We start from the raw sequence: 26,095 nt of genomic DNA, 5'->3' as shown, positions 1-26,095 counted from the left end.
ACTCTGAAAACTTTTTTTTTTTTTAAAGTGGTTTTTTGACATCCATTCCTCTTGAGCTCAGTTTTAATCTAAAGGATCTGATTTTTAAAAATTACAACTACAGGTAATGTAGTAATATTTCATCATTGAAGCTAAAAACCTCAAGCTGCCTTTGATGTTCTTCTCTCATCACTTCTAAAATTCAAGGAAATGCCAAGATTTGATGATTCTGAAAAATGCTTATTTTTTTCATGCCTAGTCCCGTTTCTTCATTCAGGGATATATTATCTCTCTCTTGGATCTATCATTTTTTCTCCTATAATCTATCTTATAAATTGCTAGTAGTAATATCTTTAAAAATATAGATTTGATCAAGACCCTTCCCCGGCTGATAAAACCCTTCATCCCCACTTCTCCCTAGTGCCATTCAAAGTACAGTCCATGGACAAGCAACGTTGACATTTCCTGGGAGCTTTTCAAACACAGAAGATTTCAGGCCCCATCTCAGATCTACAGAATGAGAGTGTATATTTTAACAACATTTCTAGTTGTTCTGTTTGTACATTAAATCATAAGGAGCACTAGCCTAGAAAATACATTTGCAAGTTATTGATTCCGTATAAATGCCAGACTTTGCCTAACCATTTTATACACATTTTCTCTAATCATTGTATTAGCTCTGTAAAGTAACTATGATGATCCCCATTCTGCTTTCAAAATTCTTAACTAGGTTTATCTGACTACTAATTCCCTTTTTCCTGGAAATGCTTTTATTTTGCCTTTTAATTTTTAGAAGTGAAGTATAGCTTACATATAGTAAAACATTCAAGTCTTAAGAACACAGGTTTTTAAATATACAGCAGTGCATGACCCTGTACAGTCACCACCCAGATCAAGAACATTTCTGGCCTTAGCTGTTTTGGCTCAGTGGTCAGAGCGTCCTCCTGAGGACTGAAGTGTTGCGAGTTTCTGGTCAAGGGCACATCCCTGGTCTGATCCCTGGTCAGGGTCGTGCAGGAGGCAAACAAAAAAAAAGAACATCACTCACACCAGTGGCTCTGTTCCCTCTGCAGGTACCTGCTGATACCAGCCTCCCACAGGTAACAGCTTTGCTTTTGAATTTCATATAAACGGAACATACAGTGTATGGTCTTTTGTATCTTACTGTTTACACATTTTCTGTGATACTAACCTCAGTTGCTGCATTCATCAATTCATTATTTTTCATTGATATATACTATTCCACTGTTTGATTACAGTATATAATGGTATATAGATGTTAAATTATTTTCAGTTTGGGGCTATTACGAATAATACTGCTAAAAATTATTGCACATGTCATTTGGTGGGCATATGTATATATATGCCTTGGGTATAAATCCACTGCTACAGAACAGGCAACATACACACGGTTAGCTTTACTAGACCCTACAAAACCATGCTTTAAAGAGTTTTACACTCACATCTGAAATGTATGTGAATTCCATTTGTTCTTTTTATTTTTTACTGTCATGACACTAGTCACAGAATTCTTTAATATGGAGAAGAAAGCCTTCAAAAATCTTTTTCTAGACCCATTTCCACCCTTCTCAACTTTGGGTGGCAAATAAAGTGATCATAAATTTGCTTATTAAATTTATTTGCTCATTCATCTATTCATTATAGTCCTTATTACACTATAATTTAGTTGTGACTACATTTGTCTCTCTTACCCAGTCATGAGCATTGTGAAAATAGAAATTGTATTTTATTCATATTTTTCCCAGCACCTACTGATGAGGAGTGATCACTAAATAACTATTTAACATGCCCTCTATTATAGTACTCATCAGTGTCTGTAAATAGTAATCAGTGACTGTAACTTACTTCCTATCACACCCTTTAGCAATAAGTGCCTTAGGCTACTAAGCTCTTCATATACTGTATTTATTGCGAAGAAACCTGGAAGGACAACTGGAAACTCTTTGGGCTTACTTTCATTATTATTTTTTTAAGGGTTAAATGAAAAAACCACACTAGATAATAGCTTAGGTTCTCTCTATTTTTTGGCTGTATCTCCTGATAAAGTATTTAGTCACACTGACATTTACTTATTAGGTAGATGATATTGAGAGGGAACCTTCACTGTTTACTGAGAGAGCCTCATTCTCTATCACTGTGGATATGAGGAACTTTCAAGGCCATTGCTGGGACCTGAACTGTTACTTGTAATCTGTAAACAAAGAGAGAGTAGAAGCAGCCCCTCTGTATTCTTGAGTGTATCCAGTCCCAGTGTTCCACCTGATACATTTTTAGAGGAATGCTATCAGGATTAGGAAGATCACAGTTTAACAGGGCCCGGGGCACTGCTGATATGGTTGGAGTGCCCCAGGGAAACCTATGGCTGTTGAATACTGGGTTTTTTTTCTGTGACTAGCAAGGTTCAGCCTTCACTTTGTGGGTGAGAGGCCATTGCAAAGCTTGTGTGAAGTATTTCTCTCCCCTGCCTTTTTCATTTGTCCCATTCTTGATCTGTTTCACCCATGTGTTTACATATTTCAGCAATCTTTGCTTGCAATGCAAAAATATGTTTTCTTTTTTCTAAGTTTTCTGAAAGAAAGTTAGTAAAAAATAGGAGGAAAAATGAGGTGTATGGCTTTTAAATCCGGGAATAATCACATTTGCTTATTCCTGAACCAAGCCAAGATTTGGTATACTACACAGAGGAAGCGTGTGTTCCTTGCCCCACACACAGGCCTGGCGTGTGTTAATGATGACTCCACCCCATCTGCCTTTCTCTCCATTGCACTCAGACATTCCTCATTCCATCTTGCTTCCTTGACCCCGTGGGGGCAGGCTTTATCTTGGCCTCTCCACGTTCAGTCTAGTTGAATTCTACCCACTGTCCTTTGCCCTAATCCCTAATGGCAGAAAGAACAAAAGAACATAAAGGATTTCATAGTTTATATGTATATTTTTTATACAATGAATTCAATCATCCATACTAATGAGAGGGGACCATTAGAACAGATAATTCAAAAATTAATTCACTTTTCTTTAGCCATAGATCACATGATTGCTTCTTAGAGCCCTGGTAATTAAATTCGGCTCAAGCTAATGTTTTAATTAATTCACATAAAATTGGTCTGGGAACATCACTGGAATTAAAAATTTCTAGAGGATAAACCTAAACTCACTTTCTAAATGGACTGTTTTTTAACCAATAGCAACAACAATATAGTTTTATTGTTTGCAGATTATTAGATACTTAGATCTTCCTAAGAACAAAGACTTTGTTTCTTTGATGCTTGTCTTAAATATAATAGAAATTGTGTTCTTTTGTTAAACTCAAAACTTCATTGCTTCTGTTCTGCAAAATTGTACTTTTAGCCCTGGCTACGTAGCTTAGTTGGTTGGAGTGTCATCCCATACACCAAAAGGTTGTTTAATTCCCAGTCAGGGTACATAACTAGGCTGTGGGTTCGATCCCTAGGAGGCAACCAATTGAGATCTCTCTCTCTCTCTCTCACTCTCTCCCTCCCTCCCTCCCTCCCTCCCTTCCTCTCTAAAAGCAACAATCATATCTCTGGGTAAGGAGTAAAAAAAAAATTCTACTTTTACCATGTCTAAAAGTATTCCAGATTAAGAGCAAAATGTAGATTAGAGTGAATTTGATTATCTTTTATTCATCCCTAGTTTTCTTCTAGGGCAAATAATACTTTCCTAATAAACATTATTTCTAAAATTATTAATTTTTATAATTATAAAAAAAAAAAAAGGCAATTTCCTCAAAGAAACACTGAAAATGCATACAAGTATTGATATTACAGATAATTTTACAACTAAGGGATTGCCACTATTAATATTGTAAACTGCTATCATTTTCATGTGTGTGTACTCAGGTATGTATATACTGTATATATATATGTATACATATGTACCTGATAAATGTGCACATAACTGTGTATATGTCTACACACACACACACACAGAATATAAATGCATCCTGGAATCAAAATGAATTTATGCATTGATTCTTGCTTTTTTAGCTTATATTTTTATAAGCATCTTTATACTGTAATTATAATTACTTTATTAAAAATAAGATTTTTTGCCCAGCCGGTGTGACTCACTGGTGGAGCATTGGTCCAGGCACTAAGAGGTCACCAGTTCTAATCCCAATCAGGGCACATGCCCAGGTTGTGGCCAGACCCCAGTGGGGATTGTGCAGGAGGTGGCCAGTCGATATTCTTTCTCATCAATATTTTTATCTCTCTCTCTCTCTTTTTCTTTCTCTTTAAAATCAATAAAGAAAACTATTTTTTAAAAAGATTATTTTTAAGAGATGCATTATATTTCATGCTATGGACAAACTTTTCGATGTTTCCTTTTTTTTGCCATGAAACTGTATTACAATGACTTTTTTTGTGAATAAATACCTGTACATGTTTGGTGAGTGTTACTTTAAGATAAATTCCCAATTCTTGGATCAAAACATGAACATTTCATCTTTTATTAGATTTTGTCAAAATTACTGATGAGGAGGTTTATGCCCATTACTGTCTCACTAATAGTTTGTGAATGTGTTTGGACACCCTATTCATATTAAGTAGTATTTTCAATCCTACTTAAACATTCAATATTCAAAAGGAAAAGACATTAAAATCATGCTTTACCTGAATTTCTTTAAGTAATAAAGAGATAGGTCATGTCTGCATATTTATAATGACTATATTTCTCTTTTTAGAGCTCTTATTATTGCATTATCTGCCCATTTTCCTCTTGGGTTATTTATTAACTTTTTCTTATGGGTTTATGAGGTCTTTATTTTTGTAATTAAAAATTAATTCTTTGTCATTGAACCTGAGAATATTTTTCCCAGTAGTTTTTCTTTAATGTGTGATTATAATCTTTATCATGTAAAATTTTATATATTCAGATTTAGCCATTTCTCTCTTATGACATATAGTGACATACACATGAACACATATTGCAAATGTGTGTATTTTATTTTATTTTCTAAAATATTTTTGTTGTTGTTGTTACAGATGTTTGTCCTTTTTTACCCCATTGACACCCTCCTCCCCATCTCTCCTCGGTCCCATCCCTGGCTTTGTTGTCCATGTCCATTGGTTATGCATACATGCATATAAGTTCTGTGGTTTATCTCTTCCTACCCCTCCACCCTCTTTTCTGAGGGATGTCAGTCTGTGCCCTACTTCCATGTTTCTGGATCTACCGTATTCCTCAGACTGTTATGTTCATTATATTCCGTATATAAGCGAGATCATGTGGTATTTGTCTTCTTCTGCGAGGCTTATTTCACTTAGGATAATACTTTGCAGGTCCCTCCATGTCGTCTCAAAGGAAGAGACCTTTCTTACTTACAGCTGCATAGTACTTCATTGTGTATATGTACCACAGCTTTTTTATCCATTTGTCTACTGATGGACACTTGGGCTGTTTCCAGATCTTAGCTATTGTAAATAGTGCTGCTATGAACATGGGGGTACATATAGTCTTCCTGATTGGTGTTTCAGGCTTCTAAGGGTATATTCCTAGAAGTGAGATCCCTGGGTCAAATGGCAGTTCAATTTTTAATTTTTTGAGGTAACACCATATTGTTTTCCATAGTGGCTGCACCAGTCTGCATTCCCACCAGCAGTGTACTTTTCTCCACACCCTCGCCAACACATGTTGTTTGATGATTGGTTGATGGCGGCCATTCTGACAGGTGTCAGGTGATACCTCATTGTTGTATTAATTTGCATCTCTCTGATGATTAGTGATGATGAGCATTTCCTCATATGTCACTTGGCCATTTGTATGTCCTGTTTGGAGAGGTGTCTATTCAGCTCCTCTGCCCATATTTTAATTGGGTTCTTTGTCTTTCTTTTGTTGAGTTGTATGAGCACTCTATATATATTGGAAATTAACCCCTTATTTGACATATCATTGGCAATGATGTTCTTCCATACAGTAGGTTGCCTTTCCATTTTGATGATGGTTTCTTTTGCTGTGCAGAAGCTTTTGAGTTTGATGTAGTCCCATGTGTTCATTTTTTCCTTTGATTCTGTTGCCTTAAGTGATGTATCAGTGAAAATTCTGCTCTGTATGATGTCCGAAATTTTGATTCCTACATTTTCTTCTACAATTTTGATGGATTCATGGGTCACATTTAAGTCTTTTATCCATTTTGAGTTTATTTTTGTGTATGGTATAAGTTGATAGTCTAGTTTCATTTTTTTGCATGTAGCTGTCCAATTTTCCCAACACCATTTATTAAAGAGGCTGTCTTTACTCCACTGTATGCTCTTGCCTCCTTTGTCAAATATTAATTGAGCATAATGTCTTGGGTCTGTTTCTGGGTTCTCAGTTCTGTTCCACTGGTCTATATGCCTGTTCTTGTGCCAGTACCAGGCTGTTTTGATTACAGTCGCCCTGTAGTATAACCTGATATCTGGTATTGTGATCCCACCTACTTTGTCCTTCTTTTTCAAAATTGCAATAGGTATTCGGGCACTTTTTTGGTTCCATATAAACTTTTGAAGTATTTGTTCTAGTTCTGTGAAATATGTCATTGGTATTTTGATGGGGATTGCATTGAATCTATTGCTTTGAGTAGTATGGACATTTTAATGATGTTAATTCTTCCAATCCATGAACAAGGTATGTGATTCCACTTTTTTATATCTTCATCTATTCTTTTTTTTTTTTTTCAATGTCCTGTAGTTTTCTGCAAATAGGTCTTTTACTTCTTTGGTTAAGTTTATTCCCAGGTATCTTAATTTTTTTGCTGCAATGGTAAATGGGATTATTTTTTCAGTTTCCCTTTCTGTGAGTTCATCATTGGTGTATAAGAATGCCGATGATTTCTTGACATTAATTTTGTATCCTGCTACTTTGCAAAATTCATGTATTAAGTGTAGATTTTTGATGGGGTCTTTAGGGTTTTCTATGTATAATATCATGTCATCTGCAAATAATGACAGTTTCAGTTCCTCCTTTCCAATTTGACTCCCTTTTATTTTTTCCTCATGTCTGTGGCTAAGACTTCCAGTACTATGTTAAATAAGAGTGGCAAAAGTGGACATCCCTGTCTTGTTCCTGTTCTTAATGGAAATGTTTTTAGTTTCTGCCCATTGAGTATGATGTTGGCTGTAGGTTTTTCATATATGGCCTTTATTATGTTGACATATGATCCCTTTATTCCCACATTGCTGAGCATTTTTATCAGAAATGGATGCTGGATTTTGTCGAATGCTTTTTCAGCGTCTATAATAAATATGATCATGTGCTTTTCATTCTTCATTTTGTTTATGTGGTGTATCACATTTATTGATTTGCAAATATTGTACCAGCCTTGCATCCCTGGAATGAATCTCACTTGGTCATGATGAATAATTTTTTTGATGTATTGCTGGATCCGATTTGCTAGTATTTTGTTCAGGATTTTGGCGTCTATGTTCATCAGGGATATTGGCCTGTAGTTTTCTTTCTTTGTAGTGTCCTTTTCTGGTTTTGGAATTAGAATGATGCTGACCTGATAAAATGAGTTTGGAAGTCGTCCTTCTTCTTGAATTTTTGGAAATAGTTTGAGGAGAATGGATGTTAGTTCTTTTTTGAATGTTCTGTAAAACTTTCCCGTGAAGCCATCTGGGCCTTGGTTTTTGTTTGCTGGGAGAGTCTTGATTACCTCTTCAATTTCCTTAGCTGTTATTTGTCTGTTCAAGTTTTCTATCTGTTCCTTATCCAGTTTTGGGAGACTGTGTGTTTCTAGAAATTTGTCCATTTCGCTTAGATTGTCGAATTTGTTGCCATATAGTTGTTCATAGTAGCTGTTAACAATCTTTTGTATTTCTGTGGTGTCAGTTGTTACTTCTCCTCTTTCATTTCTGATTTTGTGTATTTAGGTTCTCTTTCTTTGTTTCTTGGTGAGTCTAGCGAAGGGTCTATCAATCTGGTTTATCTTGTCAAAAACCCAGCTCTTTGTTTCATTGATCCTTTGAATTGTTTTTTTGGTCTCTATGTCATTTACTTCTGCTTTGATCTTCACTATTTTCTTCCTTCTACTTGCTCTGGGGTTTTCTTTTTGTTTGCTTTATAATTCTTTAAGTTGTGAGGTTAGACAATCAATTAGAACTTTTCCTTGTTTCTTGAGGTAGGCCTGTAGTGCTATGAACTTCCCTCTCAGAACTTCTTTTGCTGCATCCCATGGATTTTTGTTGTTGTGTCTTCATTTTCATTGGTTTCCAAGAAGTTTTTAATTTCTTTCTTGATTTCCTCAGTAACCCATTCATTGTTTAATAACATGCTATTTAGCCTCCATGTGTTCAAATGTCTTTGCATGTTATTGTTGCAGTTGATTTCTAGTTTCATGCGATTGTGATCTGAGAAGATGCTTGATATGATTTCAATCTTCTTGAACTTGTAGAGATTTAGTTTGTGTCCATCATGAGGTCTATCTTTGAGAATGTCCTATGTGTACTTGAGAAGAATGTGAATTCTGTATTTTGGGGATGTAATTCTCTGTAGATGTCTATTAAATCCATTTGGTCTCATGCTTCATTTAGAGTCTCTGTTTCCTTGCTAATTTTTGTCTAGAGGATCTATCCAGTGCTGTCAACGGGGTGTTGAAGTCCCCTGCTATGATTGTATTGCTGTCGATTTCTCCTTGAAAGTCCTCCAGAAGATTTTTAATATATATTGGTATTCCTATATTGGGTGCATATATGTTTATCAAGGTTATATCTTCCTGTTGGATAGATCCTTTCAATATTATGTAGTGGCCTTCTTTGCCTCTAGTTATGGCCTTCATTTTGAAATCTATTTTATCAGATATAGGTATTGCTACCCCAGCTTTTTTTTGCTTTCCATTTGCTTGGAAAATTTTTTCCCATCCCTTCACTTTCAACCTATGTGAGTCTTTTGTTGTGAGGTGGGTCTCTTGTAAACAACATACAGATGAGTCATGCTTTCTTATCCAATCTGTTACTCTGTGTCTTTTTATCGAAGCATTCAGTGAATTTACATTTAAGGTGATTATTGATATGTACTTGTTTATTGCCATTTTTGTTTAGTGTGCTTAGATTTTCTTATTTCTTCTACTAATTACAGTAGTCCTTTTATCATTTCTTGCAGTGCTGGTTTGGTGCTAATGTATTCTCTTAGTCTTTTTTTTTTTTTTTGTCTGGGAAGCTCTTTATTTGACCTTCTATTTCGGATGACTGCCTTGCGGGGTGGAGTAGTCTTGGATTCAGATCCTTGTGTTTCATGACCTTGATTACTTCATGCCATTTCCTTCTGGCCTGTAGTGTTTCTTGTGAGAAGTCAGCTGAGAGCGTTATTGGATTTCCTTTGTAGGTAACCTGTTGCTTATCTCTTGCTGCTTTTAGGATTCTCTCTTTGTCTTTAATTTGTGGCATTTTAATACTATGTGTCTTGGTGTGGGTCTGTTTGGGTTCTTCTTACTGGACTCTCTGTGCTTCTTGAACTGGAATGCCTTATTCCTTCACCAAATTAGAAAAGTTTTCTCTCACTATTTCTTTGAATATATTCTCTAAACCTTGCTCATTTTCTTCTTCTTCGGGGACTTCTATGATGCGAATATTATTACGTTTCCAGTTGTCCCACAGTTCTCTTAAGCTCTCTTCCTGTTTTTTCATTGTTTTTTCCTTTTGGTTTCTGATTGGTTGATTTTTTTCTACCTTGTCTTCTAATTCACTGATCCAGTCCTCAACTTCCTATACTCTGCTTTTTAGAGCTTCCAATGTGTTTTTCATTTTTGATATGTCCTTTTTTATCTCTTCTTGGTGGTTTTGAATTTCCAACTGGTTTATTTTTAGCATCTCTATGTCCTTACTCATGCTGTTGAGCTTCCTCAAGATCATGGTTCTGAATTCTAGCTCTGTTAACTTGCCTAACTGCTCCACATTGATCTCATCTTCGGTGGAGGTCTCTTGTTCTTTCATTTGGCTTCTGTTTCTGTGTTTCACCATTTTGGCTATCACAGTGGCCTTTGGAGCCTGTCATGTTTTCCCTGTGGGTGTTGGTGTTCTGCTGTTTGTGGCTCCCTCTCCTATGTTTAGATGAGCGAGGGAGGACCAACATTAAACACCACTGTCAAGTCTTACTTTCCTGGTTAAAGTTGCCAGCCCAGGAAAGGTACTGTTATCCTCTAGCTTTTTGCCTGGAGGCTAGCAGTCCAGGTTACTTGAAGAGTTTTGGATTGTAAATTGATTGAAAAACTCCCTCAGGTGCTCAGCATAAGGGGATTTCCTGAGGGTGGGGCAGATGCTGGTAGTTAATGAGCCTCAATTAGCATTTCAATGGCCCACAGAGTGGGGTTGGATCTCCGAGGGAGGGGCTGCTGCCTCTCCCCAGAGCCCTGGAAAGGAGCAATATGGCCACTGTCCTGTGTGGTGCAACTCAGCAAAAGCTCTGAATGCCCTCCAAATCCCGAGTGTCCCCACACAGATCCAAGTCCAGTTTGCCCTCCCTTTGCCGGAGCCCAAGGTGAGTGGCTGTGGGTTTTTAGCCTCTGTCCGGCTCTGTGCTGTGGAGCTGCTTGGGAGTGTAACCAGAAGGCTCTGCTCCCAGCTAAGGCTGCTGCTGAGCTGCCAACCGTGGGCTCCCAGCCCCTGTCTCGCACCTTCATAATCCTACCGTGATCGAGTCAGTGCCCCTGGTTATATGGTCCTCGCAAGCTTCGTTTCTGTTGCTTTTTCCTGTTGATTTGTCTGTGTTATAGTTGTAATTCCAGTTTGGTTCCGTTCACTCCGGCGCCATTTTGGATCCTCCAAACATGTGTATTTTATACAATCATTGTCTGTGTATGTATTTACAGCTCAAAGTAGTCTTCATTTCAAAATATTTAAAAAAACCCTTTGGTTCTTTTAGTCTAATATTTTTATAGTTTCATTTATATATTTCATCTTTGTTTCTTCTAGAATTTAAGCTGATATAAGGAATGAGATTCGGATTCAGCTTATTTGTGCAAATAGTCAAATAGTTGTCTTAATACCATTTATTGACTCATCTGTCTTTGAAATATCAGCCTAAATATGCACTGAAATCCCTTATCTCCTTGGGTCTATTTCTAAACTCTTCATTCTGTTTCATTGATCAGCCTGTCCATTCCTACAGTAGGACTACACTGTTAATCACATCTTTCAAAGATTCCATGTCATTTCTAGTCTGTTTATTCTGTCATTGACTGAAAATATTATGTCTGTGAATATACCTCATTGCCTTTCCAATTAGATTTTATTCATATTGTATCTTTCCATATCACCTGACCCATAAAACCTATCATTGTTATGTTTAATCATAGATTTAAATATTATTGATATAAAATGACAAATTTTCTTATGAGACTTTTTGCTAAAAGTCTAACTGGATATATTCTAAAGTAGTTTTTCATGTTTTCTTTTGCTGGTCATTTCTCAACTACATCTTTTTCTAACTTTGTAGTTTTAAACCATTAGTATTTTATTGAAATTTATTCAATCTGGTTTTAACACTTAGTAAATAACCTAATTACATTTACTATCCTAAGTATCTGCATATATTTCTGTCATCTTTTTTGATATATTGTGCTTGTATTACATTACTACTTTTTAAAATTATTATTTGCATTCCTGACTACACTCTCATGTTTCGTATGATCTTTCCAGGAAATTTAGAAAGTAAGATATCTTCTTTAAACACTATTGTTATTTAATTCTATTTGTGATTATCACACACATTTTCAAAATTATTCTTTAAAACTAATGTTGTCAGAACTCGAGCATAGTAGGATTTTTGGTTTTTGATTACCTCTGTGGAAGTCAGCCTTGTATGCAACAACACTGATCTTCATCATAATCTTTGTTTTATAAACTGTGCTGCCATTGATATTTTGTTTCTTTCAGTTCTCCCTTCCTTCCTTCATAAGTTAATTATTTTATAAAAATGCAACATACAGGAAAGTACACACAAACAATATACAGAGCTCAATTAAATAAGCAAAAGCAAGCAGAACATCCACATATCTTTATGAGAACCATTTAGCCCAGAAAGAAGCCAAGCTCATAGTCCAATCAGTACCACCTCCCCATCACCAGTTTAATCAATACCGACAGTCAGAGTAGTAACTACCTAAATTTTCTTTATTGTTTTTATCACTTAAGTACACCTTTTAAAAATTGACATATATCCTGGCCAGTTTGGCTCAGCAGTTGGAGCATTGGCCTGCAGACCAGAGAGTCCCAGGTTTGGTTTCCACTAGGGGCACATACCAAAACAAAACAAAACAAAACTTGACATGAATTGCACAGCACATATGATTTTTGCCTTTTTCAGTTTAATATTATATTTGTGAGATTCATCTATCTTTTTGCCTGTAATTGTAGTTTGTTGTTTCTGATGAGACATCTGCTTCATCCTATGTTTGTTCCACTTTATGTAACATCTTCTTTTTTTTTTTTTTTTTTGAGATTTTTCTCTATCACTGATGTTGAGAAAATTGATTATGATGTACTTCGGTATAATTTTCTTTATGTTTTCTTGTGCTTTGAAGTCATAGAACTTCTTGGATATGTGGATTAATAGTTTTCATGACATTTTTGAAAAATTTCAGCCATTATTACTTCAAATTTTATTTGTTTCCCCCCTCATGTCTGCCTTCAGAGATTTTATGTATTTTGGAAATGGAGTTAGCCTTGGAGTTTTCCATATCTCACCAATGGCCTTCTCTTTTTCCTCAGTCATTTATTCTCTCTGTTTCAATTTGAATACTTTGTATTGCTACAGATTCAAATTCACCGATCTTTTCTTTTGCAGTTTCTAACCTGCCATTATTCCTATTAAGTACGATTTTCATTTCAGCCATTGTTTTTAATCTCTGGAAAGTCAATTTTGGTCTTTTTATATCTGCTATGTCTCTAATTAACATAGACAATTATTTTTTTACAGTAATCATAACTTTTTAAATGACTTTTCATATTATTACTCTATGTGTGCCATTTCTGGAATAATTTCTATCAATTGATTTCTTTTATTGATCATACTTTTCTGCTTATTTTCAAGAATTGGGAAGGGTCTGAGATTTTACCCCACTTGCATAACAGTAAGTTAGCTAGTCACAATTCCATGCCTGCTGACAGAAGTCCCAGGCCAGAGATGAAGAACCGTTAATTATTCAGAGCAATAGTAGTAGCCAGGTACTTGCACTTGTTCCCTGAGCCTCAACTCCCATTGGGTGACCAAGTGATACCTGCATACTCAGTGAATTGTATTATAGCGGGAACCTTGATCTTAAAGAATTTGAATATTTTATAGTGGATGGTAAGCATGTCTGTCCCTTGGGAAAGGGGCAGTATTCTTATCTTCTAAGGCTGTAAGCAAGTCTGTTCTCTGCTCCCGAGGCAGATGGGTTCTTTGCCTTCCAAGACTGTTCACTCTACAAACATCCTGGTAAAGATTGGCCAGTACAAAGACAATCAGGACCTCTGCTTGTAAAATATGCAGAAACACAAGAGATGCACTGAGATTTGTCTTGCAGTACATTTTTTTTAATGCCTAATAATTTTGTCCATTACTCTGATGAGTATGAGAAATATTTATATTTCCATAAATAGTTTTGAGCTTCATTCTGGAATCAGTCAAGTTATTCAGAAAAAGTTTGATCTTTTCAAATCTTACTTTGAAACTGAATTGGGGAGGACAAGAGTAGCATTTAGTATGCTAGTTTGGCCCACTACTGAGGCAAAATCCTTCTAAACCCTCTATGAATTTTTTGGTTTTCCTGTCTGGCTAGAGCAGGCATTTCTTCCAGTCCTGTAGAAGCTTCAGGTATCATTCCCTCAAATCCTTTAGTGTTCTTTATCCAGCCTCTCATGCATGCACTGGTAATTGTCTCTCATGTATGCACTGATCAGTATCCAGCTGAAGACTGGAGGGATTCCCTTTATAGGTCTCGAAAGAGTTTCCTCTGTGGAGCTCTTTCTCCAGTATTCTTCTCTGAAAATACTAGATACTTTGGCCTTCCAGAAGTCTCAGTTCTGTCTCCTCAACTCAGGAAATCTGTTTGGCTCTGCCTGAGTTCCTCTTCCCTGGACTTTGGTAGGGGAAGTCTCTCCAGACATTTATCTGGGACATCACAGGCCTCATCTCACTTCTGACTTAGGTATCAACAGAGCCATCACATTTTAATGTTAATTGGTGTTTTTATTCTCCACAAAAAAAAAAAAAAGAAAAAACGTTAGCACAATTAATTCACCTAATCTCAATATGTGTCATTATTTAAGTGTATTTCAAATCTAAGTATATCTTTTTAAAATTATTTTTCAATTACAGTTTAATTTAAATACATTTTAACTCCCACAATACACTGCTATTATTGTAATCATTGTTATTGATTTGTCGTTAATATTCATTTAATAATTACCATGTCTCTCGCTTTTAATTCCTTCCTTCAACTTTGACCTTCTAAATGGAATCAGTATTATCCTACCTTAAAAATACTAGAATTTTTTTCCAGTGATTAACTTTTCTTAATTAACAATCTTAATTAACCTTTATTCTTAAAACATATATTTTCCCTGAGTTTAGAACTTTTGGTTGACAGCTATTCTCTCTCTCTCTTTTTTTTATCCTCACCTGTAGACATTTTTGAATTTATCTTCAGATAGAGCAGGAGAGAGAGAAGGGGAAGAGAGAGAGAGAAACATTGATGTCAGAGAGACACATCGATTGGCTGCCACCCACATGACCCCAACCAGGGCGGGGACAAACTGCAACCGATGTACATGCCCTTAGTGGGAACCAAATGTGGGGCTCTCTGGTCTGCAGGCCAACGCTCTAAACGCTGAGCCAAACCAGCCAGGGCTATTCTCTTGTATTGTCTTTTTATTTCCATCACATCTACTGAAAAATCAGCTGTCAGTCCAATTGTTTGAAGATTGCTTTTTGGCTGTTCTGTTAATTTTTTATTTTCAACAGTTTTACTATGATGGGCCTAGTTTTGTATTTATTTTGCTTAGAGTTTCTCTACAGTTTTTATTTTGGATATATTCTTGTGACATAAGATTCCTCTCATCTTTGTCAAATATGCTGTTAAACCAGAAATTTATTCATTGAATTTTTTTATTTCAGCCGTGGCATCTTCTACTTTTAGACTTTTTTTCTTTTTCTCTTTTGAATCTCTAGTTTTCGTCCACATTTTTCAGTCATGTCTTTATTTCATTATACTTTGCGTTTGTGGTTTATACTTTGTGTTTCTCTCTAATATTTTCAACCCCGTGGCTAGCCACTCTTGACTGTTTTTCATGCTGTCTGTTTTCTCATTTATTCTGGCTATTTCTTGTATGTGGATGCTGAACATTATATTTAACGAATTGCTTACTGTAAATTTTTGAAACTCATAGCACTTCCCTTTTCATCTAACACATGCAGTCGTCCCTGCCACTTCGCGCTTCGACTTCTGCGGCTTCACTCTTCGCGGTTTTAGAGTGAGGCCGCCAAAGTCGAAGTGCAAGTGGCAGGGACGACTGTATATAAATAAAGATTCCTACTTCGCGGAATTTCATTTACTGCGGTAGAGTCTGGAACTGATTGACCACGATAAAGGAGATAAATGAGGGGTGACTGTATTTTGCAATCACCTTTCTTAGGTGCCTAGAGGGACTAGCAATCTGGGTTGATTTTAATTTAATTGGGGGATTGAGATGATTTAAAGCTGGTCAGCAATCTTTCAGAAGGCTGATCTATTGCTGGTTTTCTCTTACTGGGAGGGTACATATCTTTGGGGTTTCAACCTAAGGAACAGGGGATTTACCAGAGCCCCTTACACTTTTGAGCAATGTGACTCAAGATACCCTTTGAAGAAGCATCAAATGCCTTAACATAAAAAGAGTTTCAAATTCTGAACTCATCTCTGGCTATCCATTTTCTCCTTTAAATAGACTCTTGCTTCTCTGTCTCTCTCTCTCTCTCTCTCTGAGACATATACACATAGTTTTTTCTAGGTTGTCTTGTTGTTTTCAGTGAATGTAATGGAGTAATGGTCTAATTTATTTAAAATTTTATTGCTGAGTGCTAAGTGTCTCCTTTCTCATTAAAAAAAACACATACTATAATTTTCAAAGGTAAAGTGAACATTTAAGAAGATATTTTATACCAATTTGAAACAATTATTTCAACATTTTCGTACATATAATAAGTCTCTTATATGGTCCTACTTAATTGTACCTTTCTCAATCTTCAATTTTTTCTTCTTTTCTATATTTATTGTTTTTGCATAGGCTTTCTGCTGCTTTATTCAGAATGCATACCTGGGTGGTATATTTTCTTAATCTTTATATTCCAGAGAAAACATTACTCTTGACTTCATGTATTAATGATAACTTCACTAAATATAGAAGCTATGTTAGTTAGATCTCTGAAAATGTTACTCCAATTTCTTCTAGTGTTTAGAGTTGTGGAAGAAGAAGGAAAAGGGTAATCTGATTTTGGTGAATTATCTTATAACCTGATTTTCTTATTTGCTTTAAAAGCTTTTTTTTTTTTAATCACTGATCTCCATAAATTCCACAAGCCTCTATAGATTTCTGTTCTCCTTTGTGTTTTCATTATCTTTCCCTATAAATATAACATATACTTTTGTATTTTGGATGGAGGAACTGGTTTGCAAGGAGAACATTTTTTGTTATTTTTCTAAAGATCACTTCATTTCTCTTTGGTCAATTCTCTCTTTCTGGTATTCTGAGGATTTGTAGCTCTAATCTCCTGGATCTATTTTCTATATGTCTCACCTTTATTCTCATTGTTATTATATCTTCATTTAGGAATTGTAAACCCAATGCCTATAAAGTTCAAGCTGTAAAAATAATTAAGTAAATAAAGCCAGCCTTGCACAAATGTAATGAGTGATGACGCTTATGGAGAGCAAATGTCTCTTCTAAATGTGGCCATTACTAATCATCTGGTATTCAGTTCTAATAACATATTACTGGGTTCCATTTTACCCAGAAAAACTAAAATCTGAGTTTTTAAAAATGTAATATTCTTCAGCAGGAAAAAAAACAAAAACAAAAAACAACTGTAAAAAGATCCCATAACTTACCACTTGGATGATCTTGGTCACACACAGAATGATTTGTTTCTTCACTGATCTTTGTTATATTGTCATTTTTTGCAGAATCTGACACAACAAACAAGTAAAACCCCTAGTCATTATTTTAAATTAGAAAATAGAGCACTCCCAGCACTATATGATAGATTTGTTTATTTTTAAAAAGATACCATTAAAATACTTAAATATTTTCACCAATAAGTAAGTTTTTCTGAAAATACTACATGAGATGTCTGCACAAAGTTTGCAAGGTAGAGATGGTAGGGACATCTTTTTACAACAAAAAAGAAAATATAAGCAGGCTTTATGCATCAGTGAAAATTTTAAGAGAATTATGCAAAAGAATATGAAAATAAGGCAAAATAGAGATTAAAGAAATATCTAATTTTAATATTCTTAATGCTTCCATTACTGTAGTTGTTCATATATGAGAGTCTTGAGTCCTTGAAAGAGCCAGATGTAGCCCTGGCTGGTTTGGCTCAGTGGTTGGAGCACCGCGAACCAGAGAGTCCTGGGTTCGGTTCCCGCTAGGGGCACATACCAAAAAAAGTAAAAAAAAGAAAGAAAGAAAAAGCCAGATGTAGACATTTTCAAATGTCAGTGGTAATTAAGTTCATCTTCAGGAACCGTACCAATAGAACAATAGTGAAGTGGCACTGCAGACCTTCTGTTTTGTGCAATTTCATCTTCACCCTTGTATAGCACGTTTATATGAAGGATCAGCATAAGTTCATCTTTTTTGGTCATCTGACTGAAAGGTTTCCAATGACTGTGGACTTTTGCAAAACTAGAAAGGGTTCCCTGTTAGATGTTTGAGGACTCTCTGGGGGTTCCTTAAAAACCATCATAAAGAACACGTGAGCAGGTAAGCAGAAAAATAAAAAATAGGTCTTCCATTGATTCCACAAATATTTATCAAGGGCCAACTCTATGCCAGACACTATTCTTGACTCTGGTGAGTCTATAGTAAAGAAAATGCCAATTTTTTGCCTGCCTAGAGGTTACAATCTAGTGGATATTTTTCATGCAGTTAAAAGGGTAGTAATCTATAGATATAGAAAACCATGGGCTAATCTCATATGCCTGTGGCCATGAAGAAATCTGGGGATGGTAGAATTGCACCTCTATAACGTACAATGGGTTTTCTACTGAGTTCATATTGCTCAGTCATATTTTAATTCCCTGACAGAGCTCATTTAGGTGAACTCTAAAATAAATCATTTTTTTGTTTTCCTTTCCCTCTTTTCTCTATCCTTCCACAAACTAGGAGACAGCTTTAAACAACACAGTTTGGAATATAATGAGAAAGTTTGTTTCTCGAACCTACCACAAGCAATGTTTGATGGACAAGTGAGAAAACTGAGTAGTTAACATATGATTTAAATTTAATAATCAGTGAAGCAAGTATACACTTAGTGTATGGTTTTAATTAACTGGAAATAAATCCCCCAGGGCAAATGTTTAATTATCTGCACAGCTTCGTATTTATTTCTGAGACAGACGATAAGTTTCAAAGTCCAAATTTGGAAGCAAAACTAAGCATAGACACATTTTCCAAACTGTTACTGCACTCATGTCAAATTATTTTAAACCAACTGCCATTAAAATATGCCTTTTTAATTCTGAATCTAACATGTGGTTTAAAAAATATCCTTTGAATATTTTTTTTTCCACAGTAACACTGAAAATGAACAATGATTGAAAACGGTACAATAAGGATCAGGTTAAATTTTAGTGTTGAGAGTGTTTCAGTTTTATTTAGAAAATGGTATAATTCAATATGTGGTCTTGTGTAGATTTTTGTACAAAGTTAAAATTTACTCCTTTACACTCAACAATAATTCATTATGCTTTCTAACTTACATGAACATTATGTTTCATGTACCTAATATTACAGAAGAAATGTCTTAAAAAGTGATTTGCATTGAATTTACAAATTTATGGTCTAATGATTTACATAAGATAGGTGAAAGTATTTGAAAAGCTAATCAATAGACTGTACCTGTTTGTCATCAAAATCTGTGTCTGTACCCAGAAATTGACTCTTAAATTTGAGTTTCCATAAGGAGTTGCTATAACATTGCTAAGGCACCTTCTGACCTTATGTGCTCTAATCTATGTAATGTTTTCATTGAATCCAAGACATTATCACTTGTTATTTGCACTATTATTTTGTATAGTATTAGAAAAAATGCAACCAAATGAACTGGAACACACTGTCAATTCGAAGGGAGGTGGAGGAGTGACAAGAGTTTAATCAAAGAATTTATGTTTGGCCCTGGCTGGTTTTTCCCAGTGGTTAGAGCGCCAGCGTGCGGTACAGAGACCCGGGTTCGGTCCCTGCTGGGGGCGTGTGCCTCGGTTGCGGTTTGTCCCCAGCCCTGGTTGGTTGTGCGGGTGGCGACCACTCGATGGTGTCCCTTTCGTGTCGGTGTTTCTCTCTCTCTCTCTCCCTCCCACTCTATCTGAACAGAAAATGGAGAAATGTCCTCGGGTGAGGATTAAAAAAAAAAAAAAAAATTATGTTTGTATATGCATAGTCCATGGACACAGAAAATCGTGTGGCCTGGGGGGCAGGAGTAGGATGGAAGGGGTTAATGGGGGAAAAACTGGGGGACATCTGTATTACTTTAAACAATAAAGATAATTTTTAAAAAATGAAATAAGCCTGGCTGGGGAGGCTCGGTGGATTGAATGTCATCTCATGGGCTCAGAGGTCCTGGTTCAATTCCCAGTCAGGGCACATGCCCAGCAATTCCCAGTAGGGGGCGTGCAGGAGGCAGCTGATTGATGTCTGTCTCTTACATCGATGTTTCTCCTTTTTTTTTTTATCCTCACCCGAGGACATTTTTCCGTTTTTTGTACAGATAGAGTGGGAGGGAGAGAGAGGAAGGGAGAGAGAGAGAAACATCGACGTGAAGGGACACATCGAGTGGCTGCCTCCCGCACGACCAACCAGGGCCAGGGACAAACTGCAACCGAAGTACGTGCCCTTAGCGGGAACCGAACCCGGGTCTCTCCGGACCGCAAGCCGACGCTCTAACCGCTGAGCCAAACTGGCCAGGGCTCTTACATCGATGTTTCTATCTTTCTCCCTTTCTCTCTCTAAAAAATCAATAAAACATCTTTTTCAAAAATGAAATAAAATGTAGGAAAGACTGCATCATAGAAATATGATATTGGAGTATATTCTGTGTGTACAGAAATACACATCTTTATGAGATGGCAAGGATTTCATTCACATCAACATAACCCATCACCAAAGCTACGAGTTCATTTTGTCTTGTATGTGAGTCTTTACTCCGAAAATGTTTCCACATACAAACACATGCTATAAGCAGGGTAGCAAGTATAAACTCATAAAAGAATCTACAGGTAACCAGGCAGCTATGGAAGATTGTTATCACTGTAGTTCCTCTATTAAAAGGGCTATTTGAATTTCCATTCTTATTAAATTTAGCTAAATTTAGATCTCAATGTTTTAAACCACAGGTCGTCTTACAATACACTTGTATGCCGGTTTGAAATGACGGGGACTTTTTTGCTCAGGAGGTGATTAAAGCTGCACTGTACATGTATACAAAATTATTATTTCTAATGACAAAGAATAAAAATATGTGAAGTATATGGTCACTAAAAGAGCTTATGATTTCTATTAACAACCATGAAAAATGTAGTTATATATTCTAAATTCTTGCAGCAACCTGGATTCACATTTTTGTAGTAATGTTTACTTATTTATTTTTGTTACAGATGTTTCTCCTTTTTTTCTCCCATTGGCACCCACATCCCAACTCTGCACCCCATCTCTCAGCATTATTGCTTATGTTCTTGTCTATCCATATATGTGTATAAGTTTTGTGGTTTATCTCTTCCCTCCCCCAACATCCACCTCTTCTGAGTTTGTCAGTCTGCACTCCACTTCCATGTCCCCAGGTCTATTTTGCCCCTCAGCTTGTTTTGTTCATTATATTCCACAAATAAGTGATATCATGTGATAATTGTCTTTCTCTGGTTATCTTGTTGTTTTGCTTAGGATAATACTCTCCAAATCCCTCTATGTTGTCTCAAAGAACAAGAGATCTTTCTTTCTTACAGCTGCATAGTATTTTATTGTGTATATGTACCACAGTTTTTTTTATCCACTCATCTATGGATGGACACTTGGGCTGTTTCCAGATCTTAGCGATTGTAAATGGTGCTGATATGAACTTAGGGGAACATATATACTTTCTAATTGGTATTTCAAGTTTCTTAGGGTATATTCCTAGAAGTGAGATGACTGGATTAAATGGAAGTTCAATTTTTAATTTTTCGAGGAAACACCATATTGTTTTCCATAGTGGCTACACCAGTCTGCATTCCCACCAGCAGTGTACTAGGGTTTGCTTTTCTCCACACCCTCACCAGCACTTGTTTGATGATTTGTTGATGGCAGCCACTCTAGCAGGAATGAGGTGAGACCTCATTGTTGTTTTAATTTGCATCTCTCTGATGATTAGTGACATTGAACATTTTTTCATGTCTCTTGGCCATTTGTATGTCCTGTTTGGAGAGGTGTCTATTTAGGTCCTCTGCCCATTTTTTAATTGGGTTCTTTGTCTTCCTTTTGTTGAGTTGTATGAGTACTCTATATATTTTGGAAATTAACCCCTTATCTAATGTATCAGTGGCAATTATTCTCTCCCAAATAGTGTGTTTCTTTTCCATTTTGATGGTTGTTTATTTTGCTGTGCAGAAGCTTTTAAGATTGATGTAGTCCCATGTGTTCAAATTTTCCTTTATTTCTCTTGCCTTAGGCATTGTATCACTGAAAATTTTGCTGTGTATGATGTCTGAAATTTTGATTTCTACATTTTCTTCTAGGATTTGTATGGATTCATGAGTCATATTTAATTCTTTTATCATTTTGAGTTTATTCTTGTATATGGTGTAAGTTGGTGGTCTTGCTTCATTTTTTTTGTATGTAGCTGTCCGATTTTCCCAACACCATTTATTGAAGAGGCTGTCTTTACTCCACTGTATGCTCTTGCCACCTTTGTCAAGTATTAATTGAGCATAATGACTTGGGTCAATTTCTGGGTTCTCTATTCTGTTCCATTGATCTATATGCCTGATCTTGTGCCAATACGAGGCTGTTTTGATTATAATGGCTTTGTAGTAGAACCTGATATCTGGTATTGTGATCTCTCTACTTTGTTCTTCTTTTTGAAGATTGTTGTAGCCATTTGGAGGTGTTTTTTGTTTCATACAAACTTTTAGAGTTATTTGTTCTCGTTCTGGCAAATCGGTCATTGGTATTTTGATGGGGAGTGCATTGAATCTATAGATTGCTTTGGGTAGTATGGACATTTTAATGATGTTAACTATTCCAATCCATGAACAAGGTATGTGCTTCCACTTTTTTATATCTTCCTCTATTTCTCTTTTCAGTGACCTGTAGTTTTCTGTGAATAGGTTCTTTACTTCTTTGGTTAAGTTTATTTCTAGATATCTTAATTTCTTTGTTGCAATGGCAAATGGGGTTGCTTTTTAGTTTCTATTTCAGTGAGTTCCTTGTTGGTGTATAAGAATGCTGTTGATTTCTTGATGTTAATTTTCTATCCTGCTTCTTTGCTAAATTCATTTATTAAATCCAGTAGATTTTTTATGGAGTCTTTAGGGTTTTCTATGTACAGTATCATGTCATCTGCAAATAATGACAGTTTCACTTCCTCCTTTCCAATTTTGATTCTTTTTATTTTTTCTTCATGTCTAATAGCTGTGGTTAAAACTTAACAATATTATGTTAAATAAGAGTCATGAGAGTGGGCATCCCTGTCTGGTTTCTGTTCTTAAGGGAAATGCTTTTAGTTCTTGTCTATTGAGTATGGTGTTGGCTGTAGGTCTTTCATATATGGCCTTTATTATGTTGTGATATGATCCTTATATTCCCAGACTGCTGAGCGTTTATATCAGAAATGGGTGCTGGATTGTGTCGAATGCTTTTTCAGTGACTATTGATATGATCATATGATTTTTATCTTTTATTTTGTTTATGTGGTATATCACATTTATTGATTTGTAAATATTGTACCATCCTTGCATCCCTGGGATCAATCCCACTTGGTCATGATGAATAATTTTTTTGATGTATTGCTGGATATGATTTGTTAATATTTTATTAAGGATTTTGGCATCTGTGTTTATCAGGGATATTTGCCTGTAGTTTTTTTTCTTTGTAGTATCTTTATTTAGTTTTGGAATTAGAATTATGTTGGCCTCATAAAATGAGTTTGGAAGTCTTCTGTCTTCTTGGATTTTATGGAATAGTTTGAGGAGAATGGGTGTTAGATCTTTTTTGAATGTTTGACAAAACTCCCCTGTTAAGCCATCGGGCCTGGGCTTTTGTTTGCTGGGAGTTTCTTGATTACATCTTCAATTCCCTTAGCTCTCATTGGTCTATTCAAGTTTTCTATTTCTTCCTGGTTCAGTTTTGGGAGACTGCGTGTTTCTAGAAATTTGTCCATTTCACCTAGATTGTCCAATTTGTTGGTTATAATTGTTCATGGTATTTTTTAACAATCCTTTGTATTTCTGTGGTGTAAATTGTTACTTCTCCTCTTTCATTTCTGATTATGCTTATTTGGTTCTTCTCTTTTTGTTTCTTGGTGAATCTCGCTAAGGGTCCATCAATCTTGCTTATCTTTTTAAAGATTCAGCTCTTTGTTTCATTGATCTTTTGAATTGTTTTTTATTCTTTTGTTTCTATGTCATTTATTTCTGCTCTGACTTTTTCTATTATTTTCCTTCTACTTGTTCTCAGTTTTTTGTTTGTTTACTTTCTAGTTCTTTGAGTTGTAGGGTTAGAAAGTCAATTAGGAATTTTTCTTGTTTCTTGAGGTAGTCCTGTAGTGCTATGGACTTCCTTCTCAGGACTGCTTTCATTCATCCTATACATTTTGTGTTGTTGTGTGTTCATTTTCATTGGTTTCCAGGAAGGTTTTAATTTCTTCCTTGATCTCCGTGGTAACCCATTTATTGTTTAATAACATGCTATTTAGCTTCCATGTGTTTGATTATCTTTGCTGTAATTGATTTCTAGTTTCATGCCATTGTGATCTGAGAAGATGCTTGATATGAGTTCAATCTTCTTGAATTTGTAGAGACTTAGTTTGTGTTCTAACATGTGGTTTATCTTTGAGAATGTCCCCTGTGCACTTGAGAAGAATGTATATTCTTCAGCTTTGGGGTGAAATATTCTGTAAATATCAACTAAGTCCAGCTGATCTAGTTTGTTATTTAAGGGCTCTGTTTCCTTGATAATTTTTTGTCTAGATTTGTCCAGTGGTGTCAGTGGAGTGTTAAACTCACCCACTATGATTGTATTGCTATTGATCTTTCCTTTGAAGTTGTCCACAAGTTTTTAAATATATTTTGGTGCTTCTGTGTTTGGTGCATATATGTTTACCAGGGTTACATCCTCTTGTTGGATTTTTCCTTTTAATATTATGTAGTGACCTTCTTTGTCTCTTATTATGGCCCTCCTTTTGAAGTCTATCTTATCAGATACAAGTATTGCTACACCAGCTTTTTTTTTCCATTTCCATTTACCTGGAAAGATTTTTCCATCCCTTCACTTTCATCCTTTTGCAGACAGCATATACATTGGTTGTGTTTTCTTATCCAATCAGCTACCCTATGTCTTTTGATTGGGGCATTTGAGCCATTAAGGTTATAATTGATGGATACTTATTAGTTGCCATTTTTATTTTATGCCTGTGTTCCTCTTTTTCTTTTTCTTCTTCTCCTGACAGCAGTCCCTTTAGCATTTCTTGCAGTGCTCGTTTGGTGTGGTAAATTCCTTTAGATTTGGGGGGGGGGGGGGGCTGTGAAGCTCTGTATTTCACCTTCAATTTTGAATTATATCCTTGCTGGGTATAGTAGTCTTGAATTCAGACCCTTGATTTTCATTACTTTGTATACTTCATGCTACTCCCTTCTGGACTGCCATGTTTCTATTGAGAAATTTGCTGACAGTCTAATGGGAACTGCCTTGTAGGTAACTTTCTGTCTCTCTCTTGCTTCCTTTAAGATTCTTTCTTTGTCTTTAATGTTTGCCATTTTAATTATAATGTGTCTAGCTGTGGGTATCTTTGGGTTCATCTTGCTTGGAACTCTGTGTTTCCTGGACATGTGTGACTTTTTCTTTTACCAAATTAGGGGAGTTTTCTGTCATTATTTCTTCAAACAGATTCTCTATTTTTTTTCCCTCTGATTCTTCTCCTTCTGGTGCCCCTATGATGCAAATGTTGTTACATTTTGTACTGTCCCAAAGCTCCCTTAAACTTTCCTACTGTTTTTAATTTTTTTTTTCCCCATTTGTTGCTCTATTTGGGCACTTTCTTTTTTTCTACCTTGTCTTCTAACTCACTTATTTGGTCTTCAGTTTCTTCTAATCTACTATTGAATCCTTCTAAGGTGTTTTCCATATCAGCTATGCTGTTCTTTATTTCCTCTTGATTTTTATTCATAGCTTCCACCTCTTTTTTTTTTTTTTTAGCTGATGTAGTTCCTGTTGAGCTCTTTAAAATTCTCATTAAGTTGCTTGTAGTAATCACTGAATTGTTTGAGCACACTTAAAATCATTGCTTTGATTTCTTTATCTGACAAATTGCTTTCTTTCATTTTACATAGTTCTTTTTTTTCTGGTAATTCCTCCTTTTCTTTCATTTGGGTGTTGTTTCTTTGTCTCTCCATTTGAGCCATCTGGTAGTTCTAGACCCAGTGATAGATGTTGGGATGTGTAGGCAGGTTGGCGTGTATCAAATATGCCTCCCAAACTGTTCTGGTGCATGGCGCTTCTTGCCTTCTGTGGGGTCCTGGAGGATCAACTATTGGCAGCTGGTATTTGTCTGACCTGGTAGGTGCTGCTTCTGGGGCCATGGGCCCTGCTGGAGCCACAGGCGGCTGGATCATGCGGGCCCCACTGGAGCCACGGGCCCTGCTCGTGCTGTGGGCAGCTGTATTGCATGGGCCCCACTG

The 26,095-nt window shown here is 36.0% G+C and overlaps 1 protein-coding gene across 1 annotated transcript in view; it reads right to left on the bottom strand.

The window, feature by feature from the left end:
- The window catches only part of MACROD2 (mono-ADP ribosylhydrolase 2), a 2,341,201-nt gene that overhangs the window by 76,850 nt on the left and 2,238,256 nt on the right, over positions 1-26,095 (bottom strand). The window contains exon 13 of the mRNA XM_036245484.1: positions 17,063-17,140. Within this exon, the coding sequence (XP_036101377.1) occupies positions 17,063-17,140 (78 nt within the window). The remainder of the gene's footprint in view (positions 1-17,062; positions 17,141-26,095) is intronic.

This window comes from Molossus molossus, unplaced genomic scaffold (assembly GCF_014108415.1).
Source record: "Molossus molossus isolate mMolMol1 unplaced genomic scaffold, mMolMol1.p scaffold_m16_p_6, whole genome shotgun sequence".
In the NCBI taxonomy this organism is placed as follows: domain Eukaryota; kingdom Metazoa; phylum Chordata; class Mammalia; order Chiroptera; family Molossidae; genus Molossus; species Molossus molossus.
Note: the sequence above shows the minus strand (reverse complement) of the source record. Positions and strands in the feature narration are given on the sequence as shown.